The sequence below is a fragment of the Cebus imitator genome, unplaced genomic scaffold (genome assembly GCF_001604975.1).
Source record: "Cebus imitator isolate Cc_AM_T3 unplaced genomic scaffold, Cebus_imitator-1.0 Scaffold656, whole genome shotgun sequence".
NCBI lineage: Eukaryota > Metazoa > Chordata > Mammalia > Primates > Cebidae > Cebus > Cebus imitator.
The window spans coordinates 567143-586255 of NW_016107971.1; the positions used below are offsets into that span (position 1 = coordinate 567143).

General features: G+C 40.5%; 1 protein-coding gene across 1 annotated transcript in view; it reads left to right on the top strand.

The window, feature by feature from the left end:
* SORBS1 (sorbin and SH3 domain containing 1) overlaps positions 1-19113 on the top strand; it is a 253216-nt gene that overhangs the window by 172820 nt on the left and 61283 nt on the right. Inside the window, exons 11-15 of the mRNA XM_037734708.1 lie at positions 4959-5006; positions 5129-5258; positions 8690-8804; positions 14975-15058; positions 18917-19026. Coding sequence (XP_037590636.1) covers positions 4959-5006; positions 5129-5258; positions 8690-8804; positions 14975-15058; positions 18917-19026 — 487 coding nt within the window. The remainder of the gene's footprint in view (positions 1-4958; positions 5007-5128; positions 5259-8689; positions 8805-14974; positions 15059-18916; positions 19027-19113) is intronic.

The window sequence follows — 19113 nt, forward strand, 5'->3', positions numbered from 1 at the left end:
TTTTTTTTTTTTTTTTTGAGATGGAGTCTCGCTCTGTAGCCCATGCTGGAGTGTAGTGGTGCAGTCTTGGCTCACTGCACCCTCTGCTTCCCAGATCCTGGTTCAGGCAATTCTCCTGCCTCAGCCTCCTGAATAGCTGGGATTACAGGCACACACCACCATGCCCAACTAATTTTTGTATTTTTAGTAGGGATGGAGTTTCACCACGTTGGCCAAGCTGGTCTTGAACTCCTGACCTCATGATCCACCCATCTTGGCCTCTCAAAGTGCTGGAATTACAGGCGTGAGCCATCGTGCCTGGCCAGTTATGAAGTTTTTTAGAACAACTTTCAAACAGTACTTTCTTCAGTTGTCTTTGAGATTTTTATAAATTCAAGAAAAAGAAAAAAAAGTGATTTAGAAGCTTATTTAAAGTTACTGTGGCTGAAAAGGCAATTATGTGGCTCCTGGCAGTTGTAGGAGGGTGGCAGTCCCCAAATTGAGCTACCAAGGAGAGACTGTCGAAGCCCAGAGGAGAACCACTGTGTAAACATTAGAGCTCAGCAGGACCTTCAGAGGCCTAAGTGAGTTGTTTACCCTGTGGAAATCCCATGCAGTGTTACAGCTTCCTGGAAATCACTGGCATAGGAAGGTCTGGGTGTTGCTGCCAAGGTTTGATGTCTGCTGCTTAGAGCTCTAAGGAGCACAATTAGCATGCAGTTCCACCATGAGCAGAAATCACACGACCTGTGCACAGCTGAGCCACTCTGGCATTGTTTTAAAGAGCCCTTGGAGAAATACTGAAGGCAGAGCTTCAGGTGCTAGGTAATAGACAATTTGTGAAACATTTCATTTAACGTGTCTTAACTATGGTTAAGCATACTTGTCCCATTTGGCTAGCTCTAGTGTAGAGAAATGCAGACATGCTTCTTACACTATTTTCCCATTCCTTGGTATTTCTAACTGCATACCCATCGTCCCCAGTGTGGACTTGGCCTCCCAGGAGAGGGCAGCAAGGAGCAGCAACTATTAATAGAAGATGGCTCATGCCTGTAATCCCAGCACTTTGGGAGGCTGAGGTGGGTAGATCACCTGAGGTCGGGAGTTCAAGACCAGTCTGACCAATATGGTGAAACCTCATCTCTACTAAAAATACAAAAATTAGCCGGGCATGGTGGCTACTTAGGAGGTTGAGAGAGGACAGTTGCTTGAACCCAGGAGGCAGAGGTTGCAGTGAGCCGAGATTGCGCCACTGCACTCCAGCCTGGGTAACAAAGTGAGACTCTGTTTCAAAAAAGAAAGAAGATGTAGCAAGAGTGACTCAGTGTTACCCATTGTCCCTGGAGACCAGCAAGACGAAAACTAGAAATGTGAGGCAACTCAGAAGACTTGCTTAAACATCACTGACAGCGAGGGATGCAAAAATAGGGCAAAGGCTTCAAGGGCTGGAAATTGGCCTGGCCAGCAGTGCAGTGCATGCCTTGAGTTTCAAGACAACATGTTTCCCTGCCTCTTCCATAATGACAATGATAATGGAATAGCAGATTTTTCAGCTTTCCCAGGATTGGGCAGATGAAGCTGGGGTGAAGGACAGAACACAGTAGGCATCTCTGTCACAGGGCTACGAGATAACATAGGGAAGTGGTATCTGAAAGACCTTGAATCCATGCCTGCTTTGTCTTTCTCACTATGCAGCTAGGGGCAAATCTTCTTAACCTACTTGGGCTTTAGTTTCATTGTCTGTAAAATGAGGGATTTGCTTCCTCTTGGAGTTTTTTGCAAGGTTTAAGTGAGCTGACATTAGTAAATTGCCAGCCATTGTTAGTCACTTAATAATGGAAGCTACAATTATTTTTATCATAAGCTGAGGTAAAATATTCTTCCATTAGATTTGTAAGACAAGCATCAGAAATTAAAAAGACAGATTTTTACATGCCCTAAAACTTGTCCTGTGTTATAGTTCAGATGAATCTTTATGACTTCAGTTTGTCTTCTTAAAAGTCCATGAGCTGAAATGAAACGTCAGAACCTGTGGACCCTTTGAGAGAAATGAAACCTTGTTCAAAGAGACCCTCCTGCCCTGTGTTAGCCTGGCATAGGTGAGATTTTACAACTGACACTGAATAAGAAACAAGCTTCTGTTTTGTTTTTTTTTTTTAAGAGACAAAGTCTTGCTCTGTCATGTCACTCAGGCTGGAGTGCAATGGTACAGTCATAGCTCACTGCAGCCTCAAACTCCTGGGCTCAAGCGATCCTCCCACCTCAGCCTCCCAAGTAGCTAGGACTGCAGGTACACACCACCTGCAGTAGCTAATTAAAAAAAAAAAAAAATTTTGTAGAGATGGAATGTCACTATGTTGCCCAGGTTGGTCTTGAATTTCTGGCCTCAAGCAATTCTCCTGCCCTAGCCTCCCAAAGCACTGGGTTTACAGGTGTGAGGCACCATGCCCATCCAAGAAAGGAGCTTTAAACACATTCAGTTCTTCAGATGCCTCTCTTACCTGCATCCCCCAACTCCAACTTTCCTGCTTGTCCCTCTCCTTTTCAAAGTGCATACGTTGTTAAATTTCCCAAGTAGTGCTATTTTTCCCCCATTTTATGAGAACTCATTCTCATTTTCTCCTTCTTCCTTTGTTTTCCTTTTTGAGACAGAGTCTTACTCCATCACCCAGGCTGGAGTGCAGTGGTGTAATCTTGGCTCACGGCAATCTTTGCCTCTGGGGTTCAGTAATTCTTCTGCCTCAGCCTCCTGAGTAGCTGGGATGACAGATGCACGCCACCACACCCACTAATTTTTTTATTTTTAGTAGAGATGGGGTTTCGCCATGTTGGTCAGGCTGATCTCGAACTCCTGACCTCAAGCGATCTGCCCACCTCAGCCTCCCAAAGTGCTGGTGTTACAGGCATGCACCAACACGCTCAGCCAATATTTCTCATTTTCTTCTAATAAACCTTCTAGAGTTCCACATTAGAAAGCTCTAGAGAGAAACATTTTTTAAAGAGCTCAGGCTTTAAAAAACAAACAAAACTAAATATTTAAATGCCATCCCTTTCCACTCAATGAAAACTTTGCTTCTTACTTCATGAACCAGGTAATAGTTATAAATTTCATCATCTACTAATAAGCTGTAATTTCTCCATCATTCAGAGATGTACAGAGTTTTGAGCTAAAATGCTAGGCTACATTTTAAGCAGTGCATACATCAGTTTCCAACTAAGCTAACTTTTCATTTGGGGCAAGCAGCATTTTTTTTTACTTCTAATCAAGTCCCTGTAATCAAAGCTCATTTTTAGTTTTCTTTGACATCATGGCATTTTGTCAGTATAATCAGACGTTCTGTTTAAAAAAACAAAAAGCTGGCAACACACAATTTTTCAGAATAATCTTTCAGAAAATCTTTTTCTGGATCCTATTTTATCTCATTCCCTATTCTGTTTTCAGAAGATAACATAAATACGCTTACACACTCAGTTTAAAATAGTGAAAGCCTTGGCTGTATTGGTAGAAAAAAAAACCTTAAGCCCTGTTCAACCTTGATATTGATAAATTCTTAAAAGTGAGGGAAGCAAGTGGGGGAAACTGATACCTATCCCTGGTACCTGATGCCTGTCCTTTCTGTGGGCCAAGGGAGACCCAAGACAAATAAAAATGGGGGACAAGAAGGAGTGATTGTTAGGCTGTCTGAATAATACTTTACTCAAAATAATAGCAATGTTAGCTTACTTACATTTCATAAAATATTCTGGCCTTATCTCTTCTGAAACTTAAAATGATTTGCATAGAAACAAGGACTTGATTAACACGAAGCCACCGCCGTAGAGTGGATCCTTTGACTTGTCTTTGCAGGTTAGTTCATATGCTTTGCTCAAGTTGTCATGAACTTTGGTGAATGAATTGGGTCTTCATTCCACGTTTTTGAATTTTGAATCCAGATTAGCAAGCTGTTAGACAATGGGAAAAGCTAACTGTTTCAGAGTAACTCTTTTTGGAGTAGTGCTTTAGAGGGATCACCATGGTTGTAGTGACTACATAGAGTGCCTTTTTGGGACAGTCCCACTTTAAAAACCTGTTCCATCAGTGTGCCTGTGGTCTGACTTTTAGTTCAGAAGATACAGCCACATCTGCAAGGGGTTCAGATCTTGCATAGGTTCTGCAAGGTTTAGAGCCCAGTGTTGAGCTTACGTAGGGATGTGTATCATGCCTTTGGAGAATCAGTTCCACCATAAAGACGTGTGAGTTTGATTCGCTCCAGAGTTGCAGTTTAGATACTCAATAGTATTTTTGCAGAGGAGGCCATATGACCATGGGTTTGTTGTGTTCCAAGGAAGCAGATCTACTCAGGGAACCATGTTGAGGTGGAATCAAAACAAACTTTGATGAAGGTTTTCTCAAATTCTTCTCTTGGCTGCAGAACTTCTTTGTTAATGATGTTGTGTATGAAAGCTTACCATATAAAATAGGTCAAAGCTGAGGCAAGGAGCTGGAAAACCCCCCCTCTGGGCCTCTCCTTCCCATCGATTAGCAGCCCGAGGCCCTGCTAAGAGGCCTTTCAAGACTGTTAAACTTCATGGGCTTAACCATACACTGAGCTTGGGGGAGCTGCCAAGGATCCATCTCAGCCCCTGCTTCCCACTCAGCCAGACCCAGATCCTGCATTCCAGCTTTGGTTGTGGGGATTCTCTGGAAGAGGACCCTTGGCTGTTTGTCCCCATGCATTTCTGATATCAGGCAGCATCATCCGCCAGTTGTGACTGTCCTGCCTGGACTGCAGGTTTGGTTGGGTGTGCTCTACAAAGCTTGCTTCTCTCGAACGTGCTCTGCTGTGGTGTAGCTTCCGGCGCTTCACTCTTCTCTCCGCTGGGATCCCTAGTGGGGCTGGATGCTGGTACCAGACTGTGGAAATGGGGAACATACAGCTTGGTTCTCTTACCTTAGACAGACTTCTTCTGACTACCTTTTGTTTTGTTTTGTTTAATAGATGATGATTCAGATCTGTACTCTCCCAGATACTCGTTTTCTGAAGACAGTAAGTGACTTTGAATAACCTGGTTGTGGGGAAGGAAGGGAAAGTGGTGGATGAGTGAAGATATCACCGTGTTTTCAGTTTTCATGAGTTTTAAGTCTTTTGTCTGCACTGTCTTTCTTCAGCAAAATCTCCCCTTTCTGTGCCTCGCTCAAAAAGTGAGATGAGCTACATTGATGGTGAGAAGGTAGTCAAGAGGTCGGCCACACTACCCCTCCCAGCCCGCTCTTCCTCACTGAAGTTAAGCCCAGAAAGGTAAGTGCCACCTTGTCTCTCATTCATCCACCCTGGTCCTCATCAGTGTTCATTGAGACCTAGGAGCCTCCATTCTTAGGAATGTAGAATTTGAGTCTGTCCTCTGTCACCTATTAGCAGTGACTTATTCTTTCTTAGTCTCAACGTCCTCCTCTGTAAAATGGGGATAAAAGTAGCACAATTCCCATTAAGGATAGTGCAAGGATAAAATGAGATAATACATGTTAGTATTCCTGGTAGCACTTGGCTTAGAGTATGGACTTAATTAATGTTGATTATCATTATCACTTTTTACATTTTCGCAAGAGAAATCATAACTGCAAGGTTTGTCACATGTTGTCATATTCTTTTATGCATACTGTGCTCACATAGTCATAGCAATGACTGTAACTTTAAAATGAAGCCACACTTTTTAATGTCCATTTACTCATGCAACATGGATTGTTGAGACATACGCCTTGGACTTATTCTAATGACAGCATTAGTAAATCTCTTAATGCCTGCAACTGAACAACACAGCAACCTCCACCTCCCAGGTACAAGCAGTTCAGCCTCCTAAGTAGCAGGACTACAGGTGTGCACCACCACTCCCGGTTAATTTTTGTATTTTTTAGTAGAGACAGGGTTTCACCATGTTGGCGAGGCTGGTCTCAAACACCTGACTTGAATTCTTATCTCTAAAAATACTCCCTAAAGCAACCTTCTCATGCTGTTTGGACAGGTGTTCCATGCATCTTCCAACCCCAGCTTACACCACTTCTCAACACACAAAAGGCTCTGGCCAAACAAAATTATTTACTTCTTCCTTAAATACACATCGAGTTTCACATCTCTGTACCTTTTCCAACCTCACAGGCAAATTAATGGCTGTTTTACAAGCAGCACACAAACTTAAGTGGCATCTACCTGAGGAGTTTGATAATTAATTTGAAAAGCAAGCTGAGTATACCCACAAATCCCTTATAGGTGCCTTCATCAAGAACCCACTGGGTGTATTCTCTGCAGATTCAACCATATATTAAGGAAGGATCTAGCTATATATAAATCATTGTCTCTGCCTTCAAGAAGTTTACCGCCTTGCATGAAAAATTTAATACAATCACAGTGCAAAGTACAGTAATGTAAAAATAAAACAATTGCAAACTAGAGTTTATAGTAACCCAAACAGCTTGGTACTAGCATAAAAACAGACATATAGACCAATGGAACAAAATAGAGAGCCCAGAAGCAAATCCACACACCTATAGTGAACTCATTTTCCACAAATGTGCCAAGAACATACACTGGGGAAAAGACAGTCCCAATAAATGGTGCTGAGAAAACTGGTTAGGCAGAAGAATGAAGCTAGACCTCTATCTCTCACTATACACAAAAATCAAACCAAAATCATTTACTGACTTAAATCTACGTTTTCAAACTATGGAACTACTGCAAGAAAACATTGGGGAAAATCTTCAGGACATTGATCTGGGCAAAAGTCTCTTGAGTAATACTACACAAGCACAGACAACCAAAGCAAAAATGGACAGATGGGATCACATCCAGTTAAAAAGCTTTTGCACAGCCGGGAATACGGTCAACAACATGAAGAGGTAACCCACAGAATGGGAGAAAATATTTGCAAACTACTCATCTGATAAGGAATTGATATCTGGATTGTAATAAGGAGTTCAAACAACTCTATGGGAAAAAAATCTAATAATTTGATCCAAAAAATGGGCAAAATATTTGAATAGACATTTTTCAAAAGAAGATATACAGGTAGCAACCAGGCATATGAAAAGGTGCTCAATATCACTGATCATCAGAGAAATGGCAAATCAGAAGTACAATGAGACATCATCTCACCCCAGTTAAAATGGCTTATATCCAAAAGACAGGCAATGACAAATGCTGGGGAGGATGTGGAGAAAAGGGAACTCTTGTGCCCTGTTGGTGGGAGTGTAAATTAGTACAACCACTATGGAGAACAGTTTGAAGGCTCCTTAAAAAACTAAAAATAGAGCTGCCATTTGATCCAGCAATCCCACTGCTGGGTGTATATCCAAAAGAAAGGAAATCAGAATATCGAAGAGATTTCTGTACTCGCATGTCTGTTGTAGCACTGTTCATAATAGCTAAGATTTGGAAGCAACCTAAGTGTTCATCAATAGATGGATGAATTAAAAAAATGCAGTACGTATACACAATGGAGTACTATTCAGCCACAAGAAATAATAAGATCCTGTCATTTGCAAAACATGGGTGGACCTGGAGATCATTTTGTGAAGTGAAATTAGCCAGATACAGAGAGACAAACATGGCATGTTCTCACTTACTTGTGTGATCTAAAAATCAAAACAATTGAAATCATGGACTTAAAGAGTAGAAGGATAGTTAGCAGAGGCTGGGAAGGGTAGTGGGGGTTTGGGGGAGAGGTGGTGATGGTTACTGGGTAGAAAAATTAGTTAGAATTAGACCTGTTTGGTAGCATGACAGGGTGACTATAGTCAATAATAATTACACATTTTAAAATAACTTAAAGAGTATAACCTAACTGACTGTAACTCAAGGATAAATGCTTGAGGGGATGGATACCCATTCTCCGTGATGTGCTTATTTCACATTATATACCTATAGAAAAACATCTTACATACCCCATACATATATACACCTACTATATACCCACAAAAATAAATTTTTTTTTAAGTTTTAAGAAATTTGCAAACTATTTCCAAGGATTTTTGTGTCCTCTGAAATCCATCACTGGATGCCAGGTTAAGTATCTATGCCAAAGGCTTATGTTGGTGGGTAGCTTGGAGGGGTGTGGAATAGGGAAGAATCGAATTACGGTAGCAGCTAACATTTATTGTGTGGTTATTATGGGCCTGGCACTCTGCTCAGTGATTTACATGTGCTGTCTCATGTAAATTGTTTAGTCCTTACAACAACTCCATTTTTCAGATGAGGATACTGAGGTACCAAGAGGTAAAATACTTGTCTAAGATCACCTAGCTAGCAAGGGGTGTGGCAGGATTTGAACCACAGTCAACTGGCTCCAGGACCTGTGTTCTCTCTCACTGCACTAGTGTGAGCGGGAAGTACAGGCATGTCTGTGGAATGAAAAGCCCATGAGAGCGAAGCAAGGTGAAAGATTTTTCCAGAGCCAGCTTTGCTGCTGCTGCCTCCTTCCCTGCTGCTTTCCCCTCTCTCCTTCTCGCTGCCTGGTTTTGGGCACAGGACACCTCAAGCCTTTAGTGAAGCGAATACTGCAGTTTAACTGGCTATTTTGAGAAGCAAACCAGCACAACTAAATTGTTTGCCCTGACTCCGATTTTATGCTTTGGATATAAAAGTTCTCTGATTACACTACAGCCGTCCAAAGTCAGACTGTGTCGGAAGCTAATGCCAGTTGTCATGAAAATAGCTCTAATAGAATTTTCTTTCTGCAGAAATGACTGGGAACCCCCAGATAAGAAAGTAGATACAAGAAAATACCGTGCAGAGCCCAAAAGCATTTACGAATATCAGCCGGGCAAATCTTCTGTTCTGAGCAACGAAAAGATGGTAATGTGCATATTAAAGTTCTTTTGTCTCACCTTGCCCATGTTCTTTCATCAGAATGCATTGTGCAGTTGGATTACATTCTTTCCCCCTTGAGATAGACTTGCTTTGTTTTGAAGACAATGACAAAAATGAAGTACTTTTACCCTTTTCATTTTTCAGGTGTTCATAAAATAAGTCCCGCAAGTCTGCTTTTAAAAAATCCTCTTATTGTGACTTTGTTGCTCTTTTTGTGCATGGTTTTAACTAAGGTTTTAACTAATATTAATTTTTCTACTAACGTAAAGATTGATTTTGCTGCTGTCTTTTTTTAAATGTCTAACTGTTCGTTCATTTATCAGGTTTGTCCTTAAGTGGACTAAAGTCCAGTTTTTTTAAGTGACTCTCAATGGGCATAAATTTTGTACAAGTTACTAGAATGTCATTAAAAGCTACCTAATGAATAGGATGTTGTGACCTGGAAAAAAGGCCTCAGGCTGTTAGAATGTATCTTTTAGGTCTTCCTTTTTTGACAAGTGCCATATTGAGGACTAATTTCATATTCAACCTGGTTTATGATTCCCTACACAACAAGTTCACATCTCTAAGCAATTATGAGTGGGGAAAATGCTGTGTATGGGTATAGCAGACCATCCTGGTAAAGCAGCTTCTTCTGTGAAACAGGAAGAATTCTTACACACTGGTTGGTTTCATACCTGCCAATCATGCATCATTTTATTCACCCTTTATTAGGAAAAGCTGGTTCAGAATTGTGATCCTAGTTAAAGGCGTTCTCCAAAGCTCTATAAACACTACAATCCTCCAGCGTGACAGCAGAATGGAATTATTATGCTGGGGGTTGGTCTTTATTAAAATGAGATCACCGCAGTGTGTACAGAAGAAGCAGGCCTTTGAAATGCAGGCTCAAATTATGTTCCCTCCACCTCTTTGGCTCTACATGTTTTGAAGGAAGAATCAATTTGACTTCTGCTGAGATAAAAATGTGACATCTCTAAAAGCACAGAAGGATAAGTCATTTTAATTAGGAAAAAAGGTCAACAGGTTACAGAAATACTTAGAGGTGTCATTCTTCAGCGTTCACTGTGCACCACAGTTATTTCAAGCAGAAAGTTCAGAGTCGAGCACAGAATTTTGCCTTCTCCCCACCCCTGCCCTTCTTTGGAGGTTCTCTGCTGTTAGAAGATACCGTATGTAGAAATATGGAAGGTAACCTTGTGCCCAAATGTTCCTGCAAAGACAGTCATTATTCCTAACACTAATAATAAGTCTGGGACCCACCATTACCTATTAATACATTTAAATGATTTCAGGGACTCTGTAGACCTTTGGGTATTTTTGTTTTGGCAGCATTACCATTTATAGATTTTCATTGCACTTATTGAAGGCTTCCTTTTCTTAATTTCTCCTTTGTTTCTAGGTCCTTTCCCTGGTTCTTAGTCATTTAACCACTACTCAGATCTAGGAAAAACATAGTTTAGTTTTTCTGACTGATACCGCAATCATTTATGAGAATCTTTGATACCATAGTTCTTGGGATCACTTACGTTGTTTTTACAAACCCTGAAAAGTAACCCATAGTGCCTCACGGGACCCTCTTGGGGAGTGGTGGGGAGCATGTGCATGGATTGCAAAGCTCCCATGTGGTACCAAGCCCTAGGCCAAGCCACTAATGGCGCATGAACACCAAAGGCAGGCCAGGGAGGACGAGGAGGGGGAATGTCCAGTAGTTTTGTTCAGTACCTTTCACCCAATTTAGCTCTGTTTCTCCAAAGAGAAGTTTTTAATTTTAGAGAGAAACTTCAGTTGAATCTGAATCTTTTGACAGTCTGCCCTTCACAGTAGTTGAATTCATCCTTTATGTTTGATTTTGTTTCCTGCTGTTTTTATCACATGGACAGAAAAGGCAAAGTGCGAGTTTCAGCATGTGAGTCTTGGCTTTTGGTATCTATTATCTGGTTTGCCAGAATTTGAGCTTACACCCCCTCCGCCCAAATCCCCCAAAACACACACTTTCATTGTTAACTGTGGGTAAGTATACTAACTAGTCACAGATGTAGAATCTAAACCTGCTCTCAGATATGCACTACCTCATCTTGGGGGGGGGAATAAAAAGCTTTTTCCATTTGAGGCACTTATGTCTGCTTAACTCTGGCAATTTAAATCATGACTTCATAGGCACATACATGGTTAGTAGGAGAGATTGAATGGCAAATTGTAAAGCTTGCCCTAGAGCGCACCTTGCCCCTGGAGCATACCCAAATCATTCCAGACAGATGAAAGAAACAACTGTACTACCTTCAAAACCCCCTATAGAAGACTTACAGCTTGATGACCTAGCAATCTATTTGAAAGACTCATATGAAGGTCTCTCTTTTTTTTTTTTTGAGATAGGGTCTCACTCTGTCACCCAGGCTGGAGTACAGTGGTGAGATCATGGGTCACTGAAGCCTTGACCTCCCAGGCTCAGGCTATCCTCCCACGTAGCTGGGGCTACAGGCATGTGCCACCATGGCCAGATAATTTCTTTTCTTTTTTGAGACAGAGTCTCGCTCTGTTGCCCAGGATGGAGTGCAGTGGTGCAATCTCAGCTCATCGCAACCTCCGCTTCCTGAGTTCATGCAATTCTCCTGTCTCAGCCTCCAGAGTAGCTGGGATTACAGGCATGCACCACCATGCCCAGCTAATTTTTGTATTTTTGGTAGAGATGGGGTTTCACCATGTTGGCTAGGCTGGTCTTGCACTCCTGGCCTCAAATGATTCACCCGCCTTGGCCTTCCAAAGGGCTGGGATTACAGCTGTGAGCCACTGTGCCTGGCCCCAGCTAATTTTTCATTCTTTGTAGAGATGGGATTTTACTGTGTTGCCCAGGCTGGTCTCAAACTCCTGGGCTTAAACAATCTGCCTCCCTTGGCTTCTCAAAGTGCTGGGACTACAGGCTTGAGTCACCAAACCTGGCACATATGAGGGTCTTTATCTCTGCTTAGTCCCCTCTTATCATAGTAGGATAGTTTTTTCTCTTCTCACCTAAGAATTGGAGATCTGTTGGTCAGTCCTGGCTTTGTCAGAAATGGCCTTTTTCAGAACACATTCTTTTATACCTTCCTCTAAAGTCTCTTACAAAAGTTCAGTTCAGTTAAACAAATATATATACATGCGTGTAGAATAATTTTTATGCACCAAGCCCTGGGTTAGACATAATCCATTCCCATACGTGTATAATAGGAAGGACAGATATTAAGAGAGTGATTACAGACACAGTGTGTATTTGGAAGTGTAAAACAAGGGGATTTATCCAGCTTGGTTTCTTCCCAGTTCACCCTCACTTTGAGTTCCTTCCCTGGCTTTTTAGCATGGTCATTTAGCCCCTGCTTTAGCTTGTTGTCATCAAAACCTTAGTGGGTCTTCTGCCCGTCGTGTGGAATATGCAAAGGGAAGTATGGCATAGTGTAAAGAACATTGAGCTAGGAATTGGAAGATGGCGTGGGTCAAATGTGGTACTATGGGTACAAGAACTGTGAATATTATAAAGTGCTACACAAGCATACCACATTCAGGTTTGAAGTTAGTCTCTGGCTTCCATTCAAGAAGCAAAACTATCTTTGAGGAGAAGCTGGTATCTTTCTGGTGAGTTAACTGCCCTTTTCCGAAGATATTTTTTGAACTGGGAGAATAGCCTGTACTACAGAAGAACTTCACCAGACATTATGGAGTTTTCCCTGCCTGCTAGGTCAGAGTTCCTGCTCTGCATCCAGAAGGACGTTTTCTATTGGTCTGTTCCATAGTAGGATACATAGCTGAATTATACTTGGCAAAATCAAATGCAGACGTGAGGGCTGTGTGGTATCACCTTTTTAGCTTTATCTCTGGGCAGCTCAAAGGACTGAGGCCAGTTGCTCTTGCCTCACACTGTTTGACATAGCCTCCTGATTCTATTACTGGCTCAGCATTAACCTCCACAGTAAAACAATCTGCAGACAGCCTTTGGGAATAAAATGAGTTAATTACTTCAGGATCATGAGTACCAAAACTTTCAGGCAGTTTCCCGAAAGAGTTGGTACATTTTATTTAAGAAAAAAGAGGCTGGGCGTGGTGGCTCATGCCTGTAATCCCAGAACTTTGGGAGGCTCAGGCAGGTGGATCACAATGTCAAGAGATTGAGACTATCCTGGCCAACATGGTGAAACCCTGTCTCTACTAAAAATACCAAAATTACCTGGGTGTGGTGGTACATGCCTGTAGTCTCAGCTGCTCTGGAGGCTGAGGCAGGAGAATCACTTGAACCTGGGAGGCGGAGGTTGCAGTGAGCCAAGATCGTGCCACTGCAGTCCAGCCTGGCAACAAAGTAAGACTTCGTCTTAAAAAAAAAAAGTGGGGGTGGGGGGGAAAGCCTAACCTATTCCCAGAGGGCAGTTTATAAATAGTCTTTGTAAAAATAACAAACATGGAATAGATTTCATGAAATCTCATCATATTAGGATCTAGAAAGTCCCAATGTCTACCACTCCTGAATAGTTGTGTTCTTATAGGTATTATACCTCTTTTCACTCAATTGAATAAATATAGAATCCATTTACTATAGTGAGGGCAAGACTTCTCCTTCAGATTTAAACCCTAAGTCTCTAAAGGCAATTGGAGGAGGTTTTATCCGGATGTAGGAGGATAGACCTTGTCTTTCAGTATGTATTTCCCTCCGATTTCAACCCAGCTTGATTTCAGTTAAAAGGTTCCCTGCCATATTTCCATATCTTCCTCTGCCTGTAGCAAAAGTGAAAGTAATGCTAAAGATTCTTTTAAAGATCTTAGAAAAAGGGATTGGTAAAGGTCACTAAGAAAGTTAGCAGCCATTTCTACTAGCTGCAAAAGGGATGTTAACTAGGTTGTAAGAAAAGTACATTCAGGAAGAGCTGCTCTGTGAAGCACCAGCATTAAAGATCTGCACACCAGACATGGCAGCCCCCTCCTTCAGGTGTTATAGTCCCGAAGTAGTGAAGTTTGTTGTGCAGTATTTTCAATCGCAGTAGAACTTGTATGCATTTTATATTTCAGGTTATTGTAGAAAATCACCCCATCTCTCTTTTTGTGATTATCAAAGTTTTTGAAACATATATACATATTTAATTAGTCATGAACCTCAAACATTTTTGCCTGATATAAACATTTCTCCAATTTATTAAGGGGAAAACCTGATTAGCTTTGCATGCACGCATTCATTTTCCAACTAGTTATTTCCCAAAATGTGTTATTCCATGAAATAAGGTGCCAGAACTTTATCCTTATTTGGTTAAATATTATATTCCATAGAATCAAATGATCAGTCTATTGATACCTCATAGTGTTATATAAAGTGAGAAATCTAACTTATTTTTGTGACATAACCCAGAAGTTTTTTCCCCTTTGTTCTGTTATCTGTCTTGTCTAGCTTTTCTTTCATTTTATTTTTTCCCAGTTCTTTAACATTTATTTGTTAAAACATGAAGTTTATTCTGTCTATATTCATCCGCCATGGATGCTTGTTTAAAATGTTTTTTTTCACTGTGTCCTCTGTCTTATATCACATTTCACTTTCACTTTACTGTGTACAGGACATGGTTTCCTACCTACTCATGTGCCATTAAAGATGCAGTATTAACCAATTGGCTTTTTATAAAGTGTCAATATTTGCGTTTATTTTGAAAACCTTAAGGCAGCTTTGCAAACAAGTACTAAAATTGTACTAGCCCATAAAAATCGTTTGCTCTACTCAGCTGGCATAGATGGCTTAAATGTTTGGTGTGCTCACCAGGTAATTTGCTCATAACTAATAGTTCTTTGTAAAGGGCTTTCTTTTCTTCCACATTATTGAAAATTATTGCAGAATGCTGTTATGCCCAGATTCAGACTTGTTGTGTATGCAGCAGTGTGGTGCAAAGTTCTCCATCTGTAGTCCATTTTCCTCTGCCTTAGGGCTGAGAATGATTCATTCACTGTTCCCTGCCTCACTTTCCCTGTTTTTATAAACCCACCCTCTCCCTCCTGTTTTTGCTGATGTCAGTAAAAACAGATGATTGCTGCTGTTAAATGCAGTTGCTGTATATACCTGGAAACCACTGCATCTCTACTGGCCTGTTCCTATGTAACCTTTGCATAATGTTATCCTTCTCTTTCTTCCATTTCCCTATCACCAACCCCTATAGAGTCGGGATATAAGCCCAGAAGAGATAGATTTAAAGAATGAACCTTGGTATAAATTCTTTTCGGAATTGGAGTTTGGGAAACCGGTAAGTTTAATAGCTTCAGTGGTTATACACCTTTTAAACTAATGCTGTGGACGCATTGTTGCTGCTAAAGAATCAGATATTTGTAAGGAATTCAGAAAGTGGGGCCAGTCACGTTGGTTGTCTGTAGTGGGATTGTCTCTTCTCGCTACAACTTCTAAGCTTTCTTTTGCATTGCTTCACTGAGAAAGGACAGTGAGCTCTGGAAGTATATCTTGCTGGAATATCCCAGAGAAACACAAATAATCATTGCTTGTCTTAGACCTCCCCCAGTAACAACAAATATCACATTCCTTGTGGATGGCTAAAGACAAGCTGAAAATGCTTATATACTGAGAAGACCAGCATTGTCTCTGCTTTAAATCGTATTTTTAAAAGCACAAATGTAAATGAAGTCCCAGAGCAGGCCAACAAGGACCTCTTTATGCAGATGTGACCCACAAACGCAACCCCATTATGGGTGACTTTTAGGGAATGATTTCTGTGATGTAGGGTATTTCCCAAAGTTTGAAATGGGACTAAGGAATTCTAACATATTTAGTATTCAACCTATACTTCCCCTATGATATCTCTGAGTTGGCTTTGGTACAAATTGACTTTTGGCACTTAAAGGAGGATTTTCTTAGCCTTGCACCCAAAGGAATATAAAATAGAAGGGAGAATTGAGCTCATCCTTCCTCTAGAGATGACTGAAACTGACTTTAAAACTCTAGTTACTTCAAAATCTTAATTATTACAGCTGCAAAAAGAATTTACAGGTGGAGGAGTTAAGCATATAAACATTTTATTAGGTGATTGTATGAGACTTTAAGCATTGGATCCAGCTTTTGAGTTTCTATGTTCTGGGATGATAGTTTTATTTGCAGACAAGAATGAACTTTATAGTTCAGTAAAATGTTTAAAATTTTTCTTATTAAAACAAAGAGAAATTAAGCTGGTGCTTAGAAATTGCTCTTTAATTTGGCAATGCTGAGCTTTGAAAGTTCAGGCATCTTCTGAGTTAAGAGCACCAGACTTGCAAACAGCCTGCTTGTTCCTCTCTTCTGGTCCCTCCTAGACACTGTCTCCCGATAGCAGCTGAGCTGTCCTGGATGAACAGCGCCACCTAGTGACCAGTGGAGAGGGACGCATCTGACCCAAAGTCTGCACCCTCCTCCCCTCCCCAAAGCATTGGTGCACACCTCATTTCTTCTCCTTTCTCTCTCTCTCTCTTTTTTTTCCCCCTCTGCTGTTCACCATTCAGATATCAGTTAAGTCTGCCTCAGGCAGTCTTTTCCACATGCAGTATTTAACAGTATCTTAACCCTTTCTCTTTTCTTCTTTTTCTTAAAACCAATTACATCACCAAAAAAAAGCTTTTGCTGTATGTCATTGTTTCCTACCCCCCAGACAGACCATGATTGGTGGATAAAGCAATAATGCCATACTTTAATCATGGAAAGCAAAAGCTATTAAATTATGTTTAGTAGAGTCCCTGCCATTGATTTTTGATGTCTGTTTCAGAATCCACAAATTTCTGGCCATCTCATCTGCTAAATAACTAAATTAGTTTTACCTGAAATATTAGCTTTCAGGAAAAGTGGTGGAATTTTTCTTTCTAGTTAGTTGTTATTGTTTTGCTAAATCTATCATTACAAATAATTTTTCAGGATAATGTACAGTATTTCAATACCAGCATACATTAAATAGCCTCCATGCATAGCTTAATAAATTAATGCTATTGCTGCCAAAAACTTCAGTCCAGGTACCACACAGATAACTTCAAACAAATGTTGAGGACACAGTCCAATTGTATATTGGGGCCTTCTTGTAGCTTGTATCCCTACCCCAGTGCTCTAGTTGCCTTTTAATTATTTAAAGACTTAGAGATGCTTTTTCAAAATAGCATTTTCTCTGAAGCCACATGCATTCTTTGCACAGGCCTCAGAGTTCTTCTAATGAGATGGCTCCCTCTTGTGTAGGTCTTACTTTAAAAAATAGTACTGTGAGGACTTGTCAAACTAACTAACCTTATGCCCATATCCTGAGGGACAGCCCTGAAATGAACAGCTCCTTATGGTTGGAGGCATCCTAAAGGTGGGCTTATTATCTAGTTGAACCAACAGGGTTTGGGAGGAAGGTGTGGTGAGGAGAAATTTTTTCTTCACTTCCTTCCCCAACTACTCTGCCACAAAAGAATAAGAAACATAAATAAAAGTGGTGAAAACCATGGAAGTTCTTTTGGAAAGTTTTTCAGCCATTCAGAAGCAGAGTCAAATTAAAACTCCTACCAGATCATGGGAATCAGCATTTCTACTTTTGTTTTTTCCTCACGCCAACTGGGGACCACTTTCCCTGAGTAAGACCTGCTGGAACTTTGACACTAGACATTTACCCTGAACTCCTTGCTTCCTCCACCTCTTTGCTTAAGTCATCCGAAGTGAACTAAAATTTCAGCAAGATGTTGACTAAAACTTATAGCTATTTAGCTCTAATAAGTTGTTAGAATAGCAAATAGTTCAAGATTCCAGGGACCATTTTTAGAAGGATTATTTAAAACCAGTTTAATTTGTAAACACTGTTCTGTTTATTGCAGTAAAGAAATGACCATAAGCCATTAGACTTCAAAAAGTCTACTTCTGCAGGTGAACATTCCAAGTGTATTAAGTGCTTAGAGATGAATGGTAATTGCTAGTATCACTTACTTTGCGAAATGCAGAATATAAGTGTATGGAGATGACATTACTGACCTGTGAGTGTCAGTGGTGAACACATCTTGGAATCAGATTACTTCTCATTTGCAGATTTATTACAAGGAGACTGAGAATCTACTTTTTCTTCTGAATTGTTTTGCTCTAATTTCTATAGAAATCGACATGATTTCTATATGTAAGAGCAAGTCAGAATTTCACAATGTAACCTGATTTGAATGCTTCCATAGAGTTGGCTATAATGAAATTTGCACAAAATTTTAGGAGCTGTTAATGGTTTATTTCTTACCACCCTAGAGGTCATTATGTAAGAAAATACAAGTCTAAATAGGCAGAACAAGTAGAAGAGGGGATCCAGGGTTAGAAGTCGCCTGTAACCTCTGACTGTCCCACCCTCGGGACTCCTTCCTCATTAAGCTTACAATCATCTTTTGGCAAATTTCCGTCTTAGGAATACAGCTTTAAATCTGACTTAAAGGGTTAAAAGACAAAACAAAAATAACCTTACAGTCCCCTCTTTAAATTTTAAACTCTGTTCTCTAAGGAGGATGAAAAGTATGTCTCTACCACTAATAGTATTATCAAGGTCTAGTTAAACTATAAAAGGAGATTTTTAAACTACTGGTATGAAATTGTCTAGTGCACTATTTAACAACCATTTTGTACATGGATTTCATTGTTACAAACCATAGAAAGTACATTTGGTTCAGTCCATTGACCACACCTCTAAATTCATACATGTGTTAAAACACAATGAATTTTACAGCAGAGGACTGCCTCAAAAGTGTAGAATCTTCAGTGTCAATCTTAGTTTGAAAAGAACAATGAGGAATTTAAAAGTTTCTAGTTTTGTTTACATTTGTGTTAATGCTTCCCCTCCCCTGCCTTGTTTTGTTAAGCTTTCAATATTAAGAATCCAAGGATGAGTTGCTTTTGAAACAGAGACATAGAAACAAACTTCCTAGGTAATGGTCCCAGCTCCTAAATCCTCAGGCTTCCCCACCAGCAGGCAGCCTGTGTCCGTAGGCAGCACCCACTCCCCTGCTTTTGAGTTCACCTTTCTGTGTTGATACAGTTCTCCTAGTGTGCCCCTCCTTGTTTTTGCCAGTCTCCATGTTTGTCTTTATGTCTTTATGCTCATTTCTTCATTTCCTCCTCTGCTTCCCGTCAGCCTCCCAAAAAGATATGGGATTATACTCCTGGAGACTGCTCTATCCTTCCTAGAGAGGATAGAAAGGTAATTCCGCTGTGCCTCCTCTGTTGGACTGTGTGTGCTCTCTAGCTTTGGTTAGTGTGAGTGTGTTGTGGGTTTGTTTTTTTCTTAAATCACTTTTTTTAAAACTTGATGCTTTTTTTTTTTTTTTTTTT